Source organism: Solea senegalensis, linkage group LG7 (genome assembly GCF_019176455.1).
Source record: "Solea senegalensis isolate Sse05_10M linkage group LG7, IFAPA_SoseM_1, whole genome shotgun sequence".
NCBI classification, from domain to species: domain Eukaryota; kingdom Metazoa; phylum Chordata; class Actinopteri; order Pleuronectiformes; family Soleidae; genus Solea; species Solea senegalensis.
The window spans coordinates 1,234,171-1,249,083 of NC_058027.1; the positions used below are offsets into that span (position 1 = coordinate 1,234,171).

At 42.8% G+C, this 14,913-nt stretch overlaps 1 protein-coding gene across 2 annotated transcripts in view; it reads left to right on the top strand.

The window, feature by feature from the left end:
• Positions 1–1,363: 1,363 nt before the first annotated feature.
• The window catches only part of sbf2 (SET binding factor 2), a 94,758-nt gene continuing 81,208 nt past the window's right edge, over positions 1,364–14,913 (top strand). For both annotated transcript variants that reach the window (XM_044029744.1, XM_044029745.1), the window contains exon 1: positions 1,364–1,504. In XM_044029744.1, the coding sequence (XP_043885679.1) occupies positions 1,450–1,504 (55 nt within the window). In that variant the 5' untranslated portion in view covers positions 1,364–1,449. The remainder of the gene's footprint in view (positions 1,505–14,913) is intronic.

Here is a 14,913-nt window from a genome sequence, read left to right on the forward strand (position 1 = left end):
GGTGAGCAACAATGAACAAGACCAGATCAGGTTCCTCGCCTGTCAGCCAAGACCAGAAACCTGAGGCTGCCGCGGGCACAGGCTCACCCACGCCGGACTCATGCGATGACCTGGGTTTCTGCTGAGGCTGCACATACACTGGCAAAAATTTAACGGACCCGAACCTGCCTCATGTTAACGGCCCCGGCTGCAGCTGGTGGTGGAAGTGGTGAGGTGACCGTGGGGGTAATGGTTTCTTGGAGCGCTCTGTGTCTACATAAATGTCAATATCAGTCAATCATGGTTCGAGTGTCGCGGCCAATCCGAGTATCATGTGCTTTCGTTTATGGTCACAATCATGGCTCCTTGCACCGTGAGCGTGCACCGAGTCGCTTCCAACTGGTTCCATGAACGCGACGTCGAGGACACTGATAGTGTCTTCAGGGGAATGAATTAGAGCTGTGGTCAAACTGGCAGCAGAAATGATGGGATGGATTCATGCCAACATACAAACTGTTCTGAAAGCCCAGGAACAAAGTATCCAGTATTAGTCTGGTGGTCTCAATAATAATAAAGTTATATAATGTATGTAGTCTATGATGTTTTAAGTGTTCACTGCTTTATTTCAAGGTTAGACAAACTCTTCCAACTGGAAACCTATGTAGCCCTGCTGTAGCTCACTCTCCTGCACCAAAGTCCATGTTTTTAGCTGGCAGGGACACAGGACCTGCCAGCTCTGGTTAAGTTTGTGTGATAATATATTCGAACATAACGCTAGAGGCAACGTCTTGCAATGGACTGCCGCGAGGGTGTACTCCTGTGGCCCTGTGACCCTCATCGGGAGGTTAAAGGGGAAGACACTGAAGATTTCTGTATGGACTTTGGTGTCGTGAGAGCGGTGTTTACAAACCTGTTTCCAGTTGGAAAAGACGGCTGTTTAACAAGAAAATAAAGAGAACATATTCCTAAGATATAGCAGGTGTATACTTTTCAGGTGTGTCTTTTGTTAAATGGCTAAAGTACATATGTCCCTGCAGCCAGGCGGTTGTGTCGGGCGAGTGTCAACATCTTGTGCGATCGGACTTCAAAAAGAAAAAAAAAAAAAACCGAACTATCCCTTTACACACATAAACCAACAGTTTATTCTCCACTGAAGTGTCCACTAAATCCAAACTGCAGGTTTGGCAGAGTTGTACATCCCATAATGAACATTAGTATTAGTGCTGCTGTGTGTTTGGTGTCTCTGTTATAAAAAAATAAAATAAAAATGGAGGGGGCCCGCGCTGCGGGGCCAACAAGAGCCTCTGTTGGGACACAGTGGTGTATTTGTAAAGTCCACGGCCCACGCCCATGGATGTCTCCTGCTCGTGCGCGCATGCGCAGTGACACTCCTTCTGTCAAACATGGCTGTGCCTTGGAAGGAGGAAAAATGCTGAATTGTGTTGGTATTTCTCGGGAAAAGCAGCAGACATGGCGAGATTGGCTGACTATTTTATTGTCGTGGGATACGATCACGACAAAGCCGGTAAGTGTGGCGGCGCGGCGGCGCACAGATTGACCTGCGAGACTGTGGATTGTTGTCTAGGCCACTCACTGTGTGTGTGTGTGTGTGTGTGTGCTGGTGTTGATGCGTTTAGCTCTGCGTTAGCCACACAGCTACCACAGCCTGGGAACTTTAATGTTTCCGTCCTCGCCGGCTGTGGTCAGACGCTGGACGCGACCAGGCGGCTTCGTGTTTGTGGAGGAAGCGCGCTCCTGACGCCGGATCGCCAGTGGACGTTTCCACTAGGCGACGCGCGCTGTGAAAATTAATCGAAACTTTTTTTTTTTCTTTTTTTTTTTTTCCTCATGGATTCATAATGTGTCACATCCTGTCCCCGTTGATCGCGCTGCTACTGCTGCTGCTGCTGCTTCTGCTTCTCAGGAACACAGACCAAAACATCAAAACATCAAAACATCAACCTGCACTTTTGTTTATCACACACACACACACACACACACACACACAGAGGAGAGCAGTGTTCACGTGCATGATTTGTGTTTGTTTGAACGTTGTTTGGCTTGGTGCGTCCTGCACGCGCTCTCTTGGCTCCACTTTTACTCCTCGCACTTGAGAGCGAGTTGTTGTTGTTGTGTTTTTGCAGGAAAACTGTGTTGGATTCTCTGTTTTATAACGATGGGGCGTAACGTTGCACTGCTGCTGCTGCTGCTGCTGCTGCTGCAGAGAGTGGAGAGTGGAGGGCAGAGCTTGTTCTCACTCAGATCCTCACACAGTGCAGGAAGACAGGAAGCTCCTCATGCTTCTTTGTGCCTCAGCTCCTGCAGCCTCACTTTCTCCTCATCCAAAAACAGAATAAGCTCCTTTGGCACCAGGATGAAGTGAGAGGGAGAGAGAGAGAGAGAGAGAGAAGGAGAAAATGAATTGAGTCCCCATTGAATAGCTCCAGAAAGGCTGAATAACAACATTTTACTTTTACGTGTACTGTTTTTATTTGAAAAATCTCTCAAACATTGCTTTAATTTTAAAAAGAAACCGACCTAAGGTGTTGATCAATACATACATCATTTTTCTTATGTCACTTTTGTTATAATAAACAGTTTTTAAGGGATTTTAAAGGATGGAGGGGATAAAAGGAAACTGGCCAAAGGAAAAAAGGCGACCTCTACTGATTTCCTACGATCTGCATTGACCATACAAACAGCTAATATCAATCTGACCCCTATTGATTACACCTTATTTTGTGCACTTAAAAAAAAAAAGAACATAAAAGTAGAATAAGCTAAATATCATTTACATTCAAGGATCAGCAGGTGGAGGCTCACAGCTGTTTGTGGCGCGCATCTCTTTCTCTCTCGCACTTCACTCCCCCTGGGGTCAAAACTGGAATCAGGGCCACGAAAACTGAGCATACGCTTTATTTTTCAAAATATCCATTCAGCTCAAACAAATACAACTAAAGTATGAGGTGATTGTTTGTCTGATGGTAGAGAAAGACGAGCAGCTGCCTCGATTGTCGCGCGTCCGGGGAAAACCTTGCTCTCGCACACGCTGCGTCGTCTACAGATGATGAGCAGCGAGTGTTTCCTCAACAGCAGGGGGCGTTAGTCTGTCTTTTATTTTTGTCACTTGTTCTTCCCACAGACGACTCTGTCGTAGTTGGATTTGCATCCGTCCAAGTCTCCGTCGCTTCTGTGTCCACGATTGTCACCACGGTGCCTTGTGCGGTTTACGCTGCTGATTTGCAATTGAATGCATAATATTCATCATTTAAATGGTAAATCGCATAAAACGTTAACATGGTAGCGCTCCGTCTTATCCTCAGTCTCAAAAGGCTTGGTGACCCCTGCTGTAGATGGTCATCCACTGCCCAATGTGATGGGTAAGCCCCCTGGAGCCCACTTGTGGTGCTGCGTCCTCGTCTGTTTTTGGAGTCAGCCTCACTTTACTCTTCCAAAACAAGGAAATGCTCTTCACCCTTTTCCAAACACTGAGAACTGATGACACCTTGGCCTTACGCAGACCTTGAATCCTCGCATTTTTGAATTTCCCAGAATGACAAATGATAGTTTGAATTGAAGTCTTCATGTGATCCAGGAAGAGAGCTGTTGCTCAGCGAGCAGCCTGGAAAATGTGAAATATTCAGACAGTCTGCCATGAGGGAACAAATTGAAGTCCCTCGCCTCTTCCATCCAGCACCATGTGTGTCGGAAGAGGCCAGAGCAGCTGAATCCTCTTAGTCACCATAGCTTTCCCGCACGCATAATAGGTAAACAGAGTTTTCGTCCCCGCTGCCAATTGACAAATTAATTTTTTCGGTGCTCCAGGAATAAAATGTTCCTGGCGTCACAGGACGAGTCTGAATCGATTCACAGTCAAACGGTCTCACTAAAAGAAGACACAGTGACCACGACTTCAGTCCTTTGTCCATCAGTTGTTGACAGTGATGATGACGACGAAGGTGTGGAACCAACAGACATCTTCCAACTCAGATTGTGTCTGATTATATAACACTAGACAGTCTGACTCGTTCATAAAAAATGATCCTTATTGAATTGTATTTGTCTACTTTCATTATGTTTTTGCAGTGTAATGAAGCGCATCACGTGCTGCTTCTGCAGGGATGCTCTTGTTTGTAGGAGAATTCAAAAAATGGACTTCTTTGATTTGAAAATACTGCGGAAAATAAAGCGACGACTGATTATTTTTCCCAACCGTTCAGAGGAGTGACTTCACAGCTCATAGAAACTCCTGTGGTTGTGTGAATTGTGTTGTCTAGACAACAGCTCTTTCCACAAACACCTGGCTTGTTAAGACAAACCCTACATGGGTCATCACCAAGCCTCCTGCTCCAGTAGTCTCATTGTTAGATTACTGTGGCTGGATGTGTTGGAAATAACACCGGGCATGCAGTCCACTTTCAACTTAGTCATAATTGCACTGTAAAGTCTGAAGTGACCGACTCTATAGCCTTAAAAAAACGCTAGATTAAGTGTTAACACAAAGAGGAGCGTTGTTTACACACAGCGGTGAAGTCTGTATAAACCAGAAGACTTTGGTCCAAAGTGGGACACAAACCTCATGTGCAGCTGTAGTCAGAATTAGCAGCGCCGGTGGTGACGGAGCCTCTCTTTGGGTGATGTGGCGGCGGAGACTGTGCAGACAGTTGGACGTTGCAAGTGCGAGTGCGCCTCCAGTTAGGAAACAAATCAACGATTATTGGACTAATACATTGAAATATGCCAATTCTGATATGTTCAAAACGGACGGAGCGACCTAACGCAGACAAATTAGCTCACCATTTTTATACGATATGCCGTGTTTGTAGTCGAGCTGTGTTTTGCATTCGACTTTTTTTCCTAACCCTAACCCAACGCTCAAAATTAAATACAACCACCGGACGTTCTTTAATCCATCTGTCTCTAGTGGGTTGGGCTAATCCAAAATACTGAAAACAAGGGGCGTGTTCTCTGAAGACACACTGTTATCTACGAAACAGGCTGAAAACACCCCCATTAGCACTTGGTACGTCCCTTCTGATGAAATTAACCATAGACTGCATCAAATGAACCCGGCAAAAAATCGACCAATCAGAATTTTAGTCGAGCCACAATGTATGGACTCGACTAGGAGTTTACAGGCCTGGTAAAGTCACGATAAATGATACATTTTCAACTTCAGGTTTACTGACTTTGACTTTATTGTTCTTTTTGTCCCACGGGTATGAAAATAAATCCGGGGTATATGTTTCCAGCGTCAGTGTGAGACAGGTGACCTATTTAAAAATATTTACTGAAAGTCGACTTGAGTTGATAAAAAAACACAGCGGGACGACGCAGCGCTTTGCTGTCGGCCTTGAGAACCTATCACAGGTGCTGTGTTTGTCATTTGACGTTCTCCAAATATGTGGGAAAATCAATAATAAGCGTGGGCGAGTGAGATAAAAGGCGGCGTGACCTCTGAGGCAGATTCGCTCATCAGAAATGTGAGCGCGCTCCGTTTCCCTGGGGAACGATGTTATGAGTCACAAACCTTGGAGATATTTCTCGTGGATAGTGCTGGAATGTGAAGATCCTGGTCTGGATGCACGCGGAGTGAGTCGGACTGTATTCGACCCGCTCTGCAGCCTGTGTTATCGTTTGCAGCGTGGAACAACTTCTCTTTATTGGCGAGGGAACAGTTTGAAGCGCTGTTCACCATAAATTCTTATTTGCCAAATAAAAAAGGAGGAATTTTCCCTGCTTCTTTTCTCAAACACTTTATTGGATGGATGAGCCTCTTTATTGAATCAAGCAGTTTTTTGGTACCTTCCACTGTCGCGGTGCCCAATCTTTACTCTGTTGTGTGACTTTTAGGTCTGGATCTTATGGTCTGGACTCGCAGTGATTTATGTAACGCAGCGCAATCCTGAAAAATAACAAAACTACTTCCAAAAGATCGAGAGCAAAAACAGTCCCATCTGCTGACATGGTTTGACCCTGCGGTGTGTTTCATAAGATGTGGACTTGTCTTTATCAGCCCGCTCCGTGACGCTGTGCGACGCTGTTTTATTTCCCTAAACGTCTATGATTTACTTTGAGTTTCAGCCTTTGGTTTTACACAGGCTCTCTTAGGACACCCATGCGGAATGTGCCTTGGATAAATTTCGCCGGCCTATTTTTGCTTAATTATTTCATCTCGTTGAAAATACTATGGAATTAGCGAGCGCTGGTGTGTCTGTGGGCTGTCTTGATGGTTTTCTCTCTAAACTCGTATACGCGTAACTCTGTTATTAGAACGTTTCTAGCCTCTCCTGCTCGGCTCTGAAGTGGTTTTCGAGTTTGTGTTGGTCGGCGTCGCTCAGAGGCTCCGAGTTTTATTCTCTCTTTTTGATTAGCTTCGTGTTCCGCCGCTTACGCGTCTGTTGGATCCCTGCAGTTTAGAAGAAACACTCTCGTGCTTTCCCCTGCTGCTGTTTTGACTGAAATAAAATCCAGATATTTGTTCAGTTGTTTGAGTTCAGTGATAAATGTTGAATAGCTATATTTAGATTCTCGTTTCTCCCGAGTAGAAGTAAAAAAACAACAACAAAACTGTTAATTATGGTGATAAACTTAAAAAGTCGTGACATTTATTGAACTTTTTCTTTTATAACGATGAACATTAACAACAGTATCATCGTGATGTCGTAGAGAGACGTTTGTGTAGAAACATTGCAACATCAAAGCTCCACACTAAGCATTAAGATCATATTTGGTGGGTGATTATTTATGCCGAAGAGAGGGAGGAAAGCCACATGTTAACTTACTGCACTACAGTGAGATAAATAAAGTAAACATTGTTTGGACACGTTGACTTTGGAGACCGCTTTTATGGGACAGCTGGGCTTGTTGATTGCATAGATGCCACATCTTGAAGTGCTGCCATGTGTTGTGGTTCATTTTCTAAATCATTGTTCAATTCGTGTCAGGTTGTGTAGACTGTTTTTTTTTTTTTATCCGTGTGCTCAGGAAATGTCTGTTTGTGTTGTTATAAGCACTGAAGTTTTGATGAACAGTCATTTATGCCTAAATAATAGATTTTGTGTTATCTTACACATGTTTGCCTGTGATCAGTTATGTATGATATGAAAATACAGATATTATTCGCAGTCATTATCTCGATGCTAATCAGGTCACAATTTCTGATAATCAAGCAGCAATAATATCGACCTTATTTCCTCTTATTACTGATTTATTTCTTTTTGTTGTTGTTGAAAAATTCAACTTGTTCACATCTGTGCTGTGACGCAGACATGGTTTTAGAGATTTATGAGGATTATTAGGTTGTCGTGCATCGTTCAGACAGCTGCGGATGGCAAATATCAGCATGTGCATTCTCACTCGCAGTCCATCGTCGTTATTTTACATCTTGGATCTGCTGCCTCCATTGATTGTATTCTTTTTAATGCCTGGCTCTTAGAGGCATCCTGACCACAATGGAGAAGTTCCTTCCTCTCTGTTGAGTTTAAAACTCATATGTGGGGGAAGTCCACGCTGGCCACTGCTGCTCTAAACTCACTTTGTTTATGAGGTGTGATAAAGTCAGAGCTTTGTGATTGCGGTGGTGATACAAATGATGCCAAAGTTCAGGCCAGGAAATGTTGCAGAGGTGACATTTTAAGAGTAAATCAAGTGACAGGTGAAATAATCCTACAGGGTATTTCCTTATCTCTTTCTTCCAACCATGTCGTTGATGTTATGACATGTAATTACTGTATGCTGTACTGTTTTTCATTAGTTCATGGCAATAGTGGACAATACATAGAGCACAATAGTGCGAATGCACACCGCAAATCCATCCCTACAGTGCAACAACTGAAATATTGACTTGAAAACCTGTCTTTTGAGGTTTGAATTTTGTCCAGTAAAGTAGTTCTTTACGGCAATTCAATATAATTAATCAATAAACTGGTCAAATATCACACAGTGTAAATGCATGTGTCACCTTGTAAGCTTTAGCATATAAGGCTGAGCGAGAGCTATTGCTAAAGTGTCAAATCTGACCAGCACAATCTGGATTAATCTGGACCTCGATTTCCATTGAAATATGTTGTACAATTTTGTGCTAAATGACAGTGGAAGTAAATTTAGTTTTAAATTTTTAGCTATGTGCAAATACAAAATAATAAGTATAAATAGCAGTATAAAAAATATACCCCATCGCCCGACCCCCAGCAGTTTGGCCCAGTCTTGACCTTAAGGACTCATTGTCTGCGTTGCATATATTTCCTGCTCTGCAGCTGTCTGTGGAGGGCGGGACTCTTTGTGAATTAGATATTTATGACCACATGAATTTGCTAATCTCCGATACCGTTTTGCCATGCAAAGAATGCCATGGTCTGTTGGTTTGCATTTCATAATTCCACACGGGATATTCCGTTTCCCTGTCATGGTCAACCTCTGGTATTTCCTACATCACCAATCATGTAAATGTAAAAAACTCTCGTCCAGATAAGAAGAGTAATGGAGCCGCAGCTTGAATCAACAGTGATGAAACTTCTGATTATAATGCATTATTGTTGTTGAACACAACATAATCAAATCACACAAACATCTTTGATTATAGGTTTTATTGCATTTTCCCCTCGAGTGGATAAAATGACATGTTGGACATCATTAGTTTGCAGCTCTTATCTCACTGCTAGTACAGTGAGTGTAAGTGACACGTTTATGTTTGATTAACTCTCTCTGTGTTTCATGAAGCACATTGCCAGTAATTATTCTTGTCCCTAGTCATTAGCTGTCTTCACTTGATCGTGTGCAGCTGGATGTGATCGTAAAGATCTTGCAATAAATTTGAAGTGTTGGAGTTTTCATATCCAAGTTTATGGGTTTATGCTGCGTCCCCTGGCCATTGTTTAGCTAATGCAGTTAATGGTGTAGTTTCAGAGCTACATACCTACTGGAGAGTGGATGATAGTTCCACACAAAAGATCCTGTTGCTGCACGGCACTTTAAGATGGCGCTCCAGTTAGTTGCACCTGCAATAACTTGTCATTTATTGGATTTTACTCACTGTGCTATTGTGTGGAATTAGATTTGTGTCAATATTTTCAAGCAACACTTTTGTAAAATGATTTAATAATTTAAAAAATACAATCTACTTGTTCTTTGCGTCCCTGTGGTTTTTGGTTTGCGATTCTGACCATGGGCGGGCCTTAGGAAGCTGCCTGTTGATTGGCTACTGAGTTTTGGAGCGACAGCTCAGCGGACCAGAAGTAGTTACAGGCTTGGACTCGCTGTCCGTCTGTGAAGACTTCCGGTCCATTGAGCTGTCGCTGGGGTGATGGTGGTTTGCATTGTAGCCACATGTTTTCATGCAAATCCACCAAAGCTCTTAACCACCAAAGCTCATTTGCATATTATATGTACAGCAAAACAAATGCAATATCTTAGTATGTTTTTTTTGGGTGGATTTTACCCAGACGCAATTCTGGATATTGTTGTGGAGAAAAGTGAATAAGCACCACGTGTGACTTGGTTCAGGATGACTGGAACAGAATCAGGTTATAGACTGACGTTAGTCCTACGTAAACCGGCAGAGTCTACTAGTGGCCTGTCCATACATGGTAAAATAAGCATTTGGCTGATTTAATCAACAGTAACAGCGCTAAGATAAATCAGGAAGATGAATGGAGCCTTTTTCCCCCCAAGAAGAGAAACATCTGTTCCAATCAGGAAACACGAACAGCTTTAAATCACACAACTTGGTAGTAATTTACAAAGTTCATTCAATCCTTTAAAGTTGCACGAGTGCTTCTCCTCATGGGGACTGACTATGTCTCGACCTACTGGAGTGACTTGTGTCACTTGTGTCCTGTTATTAGACTTGGTTTTAGGGATCAGGTTGGGTCAGCTGTGGATCAGTTGTTTGGGCTAAATAGTGTCAGATTAATTTGGGACTATAGGGTAGACATTATATCACTGAATTCCAATTTATTTGTTAAGCATATTTAAAAACAACATTGTTGACCAAAAACATGGAAAATCGAGTCGAATGGCAAAGAGAAAATAAGTATTTTTAAGACAGCAAGTGCTATTTTGTACCACTTCCTGTAGTGGAAAACCAACCTTAACCGGTGCCGTGCTGAGGCGAGCTGGGACCATAGGTCGTGTACAGTGGAGCGAAGCAATTCAGATTCTTTTAAACAAAAACTAATAACTTAAAATAGAGCCCGTTGTGTACTGGAAGCCATATGTTCATGCCTGTGAGTTCTTATTAAAAGGCGGGGCAGCAGCATTTTGAACGAGCTGAAGGCGAGCGATGGAAGCCTGGCTAACCCCGACACACAGAGCGTTGCAGTAATCCAGTGGAGTTGTAATAAAAGCATGCATGAGGAGTTTTTCAAGGTCATGCCTCGGCAGAAGGGATTGTACCATGGCTGTTTGCCTTAATTGAAAAAAGCTGTTTTTTTATTACACAGCTAATCTGTTTTTCAAACCTAAATCATAGTTTATTATTATTCCCCCGAGGCAATTGTCTCACGATATATGTGTGAGTGTTTGTAATCAAACGGCTCATAGTGCCGCTAAGAAACCTGATGAAAAGTCCTCAGAACTACTCATGCTGTTGGAATATTTTGTATCCGATTGAAATTTCCAAAAGAGTTGTGTTTTATGAGCTGTTTTACGACCTTGAACTTGGCTCAGAATGTTTGGATCTCATGGCATCACTTAAATGTAAATGTTGCCTTTATTCTTTTGCTATAAAGGAAACGCTGTGTATCCGAAAACAGTTTAAAATGAAGGGTGTGTTCACACCTAACAGTCTGCTGGTGAAAACTTGATGTGTTTCATTTTTCACCTGGTCAAAGTTCACCTTAAACGCACTATAAAGCAAAAGTCATGTGATCAGAAATACCACTTAGTTATTGGTCGGACATGTAGGCAATTTCTCCCTCATGCAGCCTGCACAGGTTTAATGATCGTCTGTCCTGCTGCTCTGGTGATGAGCTGTGATCTGAAGGCAGAGGACGGGTATGGTAGAGCGGCGACACTCTCATCCATCCTCATCCAACTCTTCACAAAACCTCCGACGACTCCGGCTTTGCGCGACTCTGGGGTGACGATGCTAAATGTTTACCTGCGCAGGAGGAAGAGTCGGTACCTGCCAGACACGGAGGATGGATCTCATATCCGTGTATCACTGGCTCTTTTCCTGGTTTGCGGCCACGCCTCCCCTCACTGGCAGTTGTGGATCACTGAAGTACTACAGGATAGAGTTTAAAGTCGTATTCACACCTAATAGACTCCGCTAGACTCGGTACGATATGATACTTGGGGGTCTCAACATTCAGCCGGTCTGAGTTTGCTAACATATTCCCCTCCTCGCCTGTGGCGGTGCTGCATCAGTAATTACTGAAGGAAAAGACAACAATGAACAAGAGAACATACGACACATATACGCTGCAACGGACTCAGACATTTCTCCCGGCAATGCGCTTGTGTTCTGATCGTTGTAGTCTGCTTCCTGCATTTGGTTCACTTGAAGCCGAACCAAGGCCTGTGTTTTATGCGGACCAGAGTTTGCTTCTTTGGTGCGGATCAGAGTTTGGGTTGCGCATTCTCACGACCCCCAAAGGAACTGGACTTTACAAGCAAAGGAACTAGGATTGGAATTGAAAGGACTGCTGTGAATACGACTCAAAATACTGATGAACTGCTCCAGAGTTCCCTTGCAAGTGGTTCAACACCACCTCTTTCAAGCAGACCAGAGTCAGTGGTGTTGGACTACTAATGCACTAAGATGAAATCCGTGCATTAAGACCTCTAATAGAACCGGGCTGGTAAAGGCTGTTTAGCCTGTAATTATTGTTTGTGCAGTATATTGTGTTTCACCAGAGAGCGGAAAACCTACTGCAGTGTTGTTTTATAGCTCTGCCACACACAGGCGGTGCTGTACTGAGCTGGAAACGAGCCACACTCTTAAACATGAACACGCGTGCCGCAGCCCTGAGTGGGTTTTGTTCTTGTTGTTTCCGCTCGACTGTGGATTTCATCCCCCCAAAGTTTTGCTTGGAGATGTTCAAATTAGCATGTTCCTTTTCAGGCCTGGCTTCTATTATCCGCTCGCTGATGGGGTTCTTTATAGCCGTCGGTGGGGTAGCATATGAAAGCGCGGCTTGTTTTAATACACGAGTGCAGCCTCGTGGAATGTGAGGAATTCTGTCCTTTATTTTTCATGTGTGCTTAAAAAATTAGAACGCGGACGCATGTGATTTCAATTAGACGGCCCGTAAAGACCTGCAGACACGTAACAGTGAGACAGTCTGGTGTTCGACCATCTGCAGTGACATTTCAGTACTTTTTTGATATTGAACAAACTCGTTGGGTTGCCATTCGATGACGGTCGCCAAGGGAATTGATCTCATCAGCGTCTTTGAGCCAATAAACATGCGACCGTGCTTGTGATTGGCCGTCTAGTGGTGTGCAGGAGGTAACGACCAGAAATGGAAGAGAAGAGGAAGACGGGGATTAAGCATTTTAGCATTGACGCTTTTATCCAAAGCAACTTATAAAAGAGGAATACGCTACATAGAAGTAGTCTTGGAAATAACTCCAAGTGCTGAGGTGGATCCAAGTGCAGGGGAGGTAGGACAGAAGATGCTCTTGGAAGAGCTGGGTGTTCAAGAGCTTCTTGAAGATAGACATGTACCTGTTCTGGTAGCACTCGGTAGGTCATTCCACCGGCGTGGAACGACACTTGTGTGTGTCACATTTGCTCCTTCTTGTTGAACTGCGATAAGAGGTTAAATCTTAAAGTTTGGAACAAGTGGATCACTTGTTGACGTCAGCGAAGTCAAAAACACCTGTGAAAGTGAACGACACAAACATCAGTATTAGAGAGGGAGGACAGGCAGGGAGGACACGGCTCACCGTGCTGCTAAAGCACTTTTCATTTACCGCAGGGAGAATTCCTTAACCGCGCCGGCTCGGGTCCAGATATTAATATCAATACAGCATTCAAATATTATAACCAGTACCCAGCGCTGCTCCAGAGCCTCACTTCTCAGTCCCTTTCTTTGAAAGAGGTCTAGGTGTTGACAGCAGACGCTCGGCAGTGGACCTCTGAGGACTTCACTCTCATCATTGTGATGTGTCTTCATTCTGCTGTTGGCTGAAACTGTTTGCCTTCCTTTTGCTTTAAATCAGGCGCACAGTAGCTTCATAAGACACTTTCCAAGGATCTTTTTTTCACAAGAAAAGGGCAAGAGATGTAATGTTAGTGAGTAAACTATTCCTTTTCTGTGGCAGTAAAATAACACGTGGGTCACAGTGCCAAACACGCAGAGAGTCAAACGTGGCGAGTGTCACCTTAACTTACCTACAATAAACAGCTGCACTGCGAGATACACACAAACCAACCACAACTGGTTTAAAGCGGAAGCAAAATACACACAAATGAAGAAGTTCGTCCTTTATCATATGCAATGACCATCACTCTCTGACACGGGGACTTTCTCCATTTGTTAAAAATGACTAAATATATCCATTTGAGTGGAATTTCCCTGATGTAACTTTTATAAATGTAAATATTTAATGATTTCTTTGCTCTTTGATGACAACAAACTGAATTTCTTTGTACTTCTTTTGGATTATTTTAAGGATCAAACAATTAATCAATTAATTTCGGGAAACAATCAACAGATTAAATGATAAGTAAAAGCCTGTGTGTAACATGAAGCAGCATTTAATGGGACTGTTGCATGTTGCAGCTTAAATGAATATCTCACACCCTTCTTTTCCAAGTGTGTTGGAGGACTATTTGTCCTTCAGTTAACATCAAAACAATATAAGTATAAACGGCTCATTCTGGGGCAATGAAAAACACTTAATACAGTCAGGTGATCGTACACTTATACCTTTAAAAATCAGTGTGTTTATGAGCAGGTGACTGGCGTCTAAACAGCTGACACAATCTTTAGCGTATTCTGACTTTGCTCTAAAAATATCTGCATGTGTCTTTTTATCCGTGATAGTTAAATGAATTCCAAGGCCACATGTATTTAATTTGTGTCCTGTTCTCTTGATAGGCGGCCATTTTCCCTTGGCTGATAAATAGAAAAGTGTGTCCTAACTGTCAAAGAGTGACTAATAGTGTAAAATAGCGCTGAGGTGAAGTCATGGGTTTTAGACAACGCCGTGTGACAGAGGGGCGATTGTGAAACGCTTTTTTTTTTTTGGCATGTTAAATTAGGGATTTTTCCCTTTTAATTAAGACACAAATTGACATTTATTTCTAGATTTATTTTACATCTAGGTTTCTAGATTGTTAAATGACAACATCACAGCCATATATCAACTCCTAAATGTACATTATGTTGTGTTTGGGCTCGTGATGACATGAGTTATTGCTTCTAATTTAGCTTTCAATTTACAGCAATACCAGTGAGGTCCTGTGAGAAATCTGCAAGAGGTATTTCATCGGTAAATGTCACAAGTCTGATTGTTAAGATCTTATAGACCCTAACCAAAATTTGGCCATAGAGCAACGACTTTAAATAGTTGTACATTATCTTACATTAAACAGCAATAAAACAAAAAAAATCTAATTGTATTTGTATGTTTTGACAGATATGAGTCAAAATTCAGTTGATTGTTTAATAGGCTTAAAATGTAACAGCGCATTAGCACTTATCGCCATCCAAACATTAAGGTATGTTTGATGAATAATTCTAGGCACATCAATTTAAGCAACTTGGTTACAGATGTTAAAACCAAAAAAAGAATACACTTGACTTGCAGCAGGACTTCATGGCGCTGCTGCTTTTGCAGACTTGCATCCAACCCCTTTGGCAGACCTCGTCAATTTTGCCACCATTTCCGCACTGAGGTGGTTGTTTTGAGGCTGTTTTCTTCCTGTTCTGGAACAAGAATCAAAGCTCTGATGGCATTTCCCATATGTACCCGAGTCAG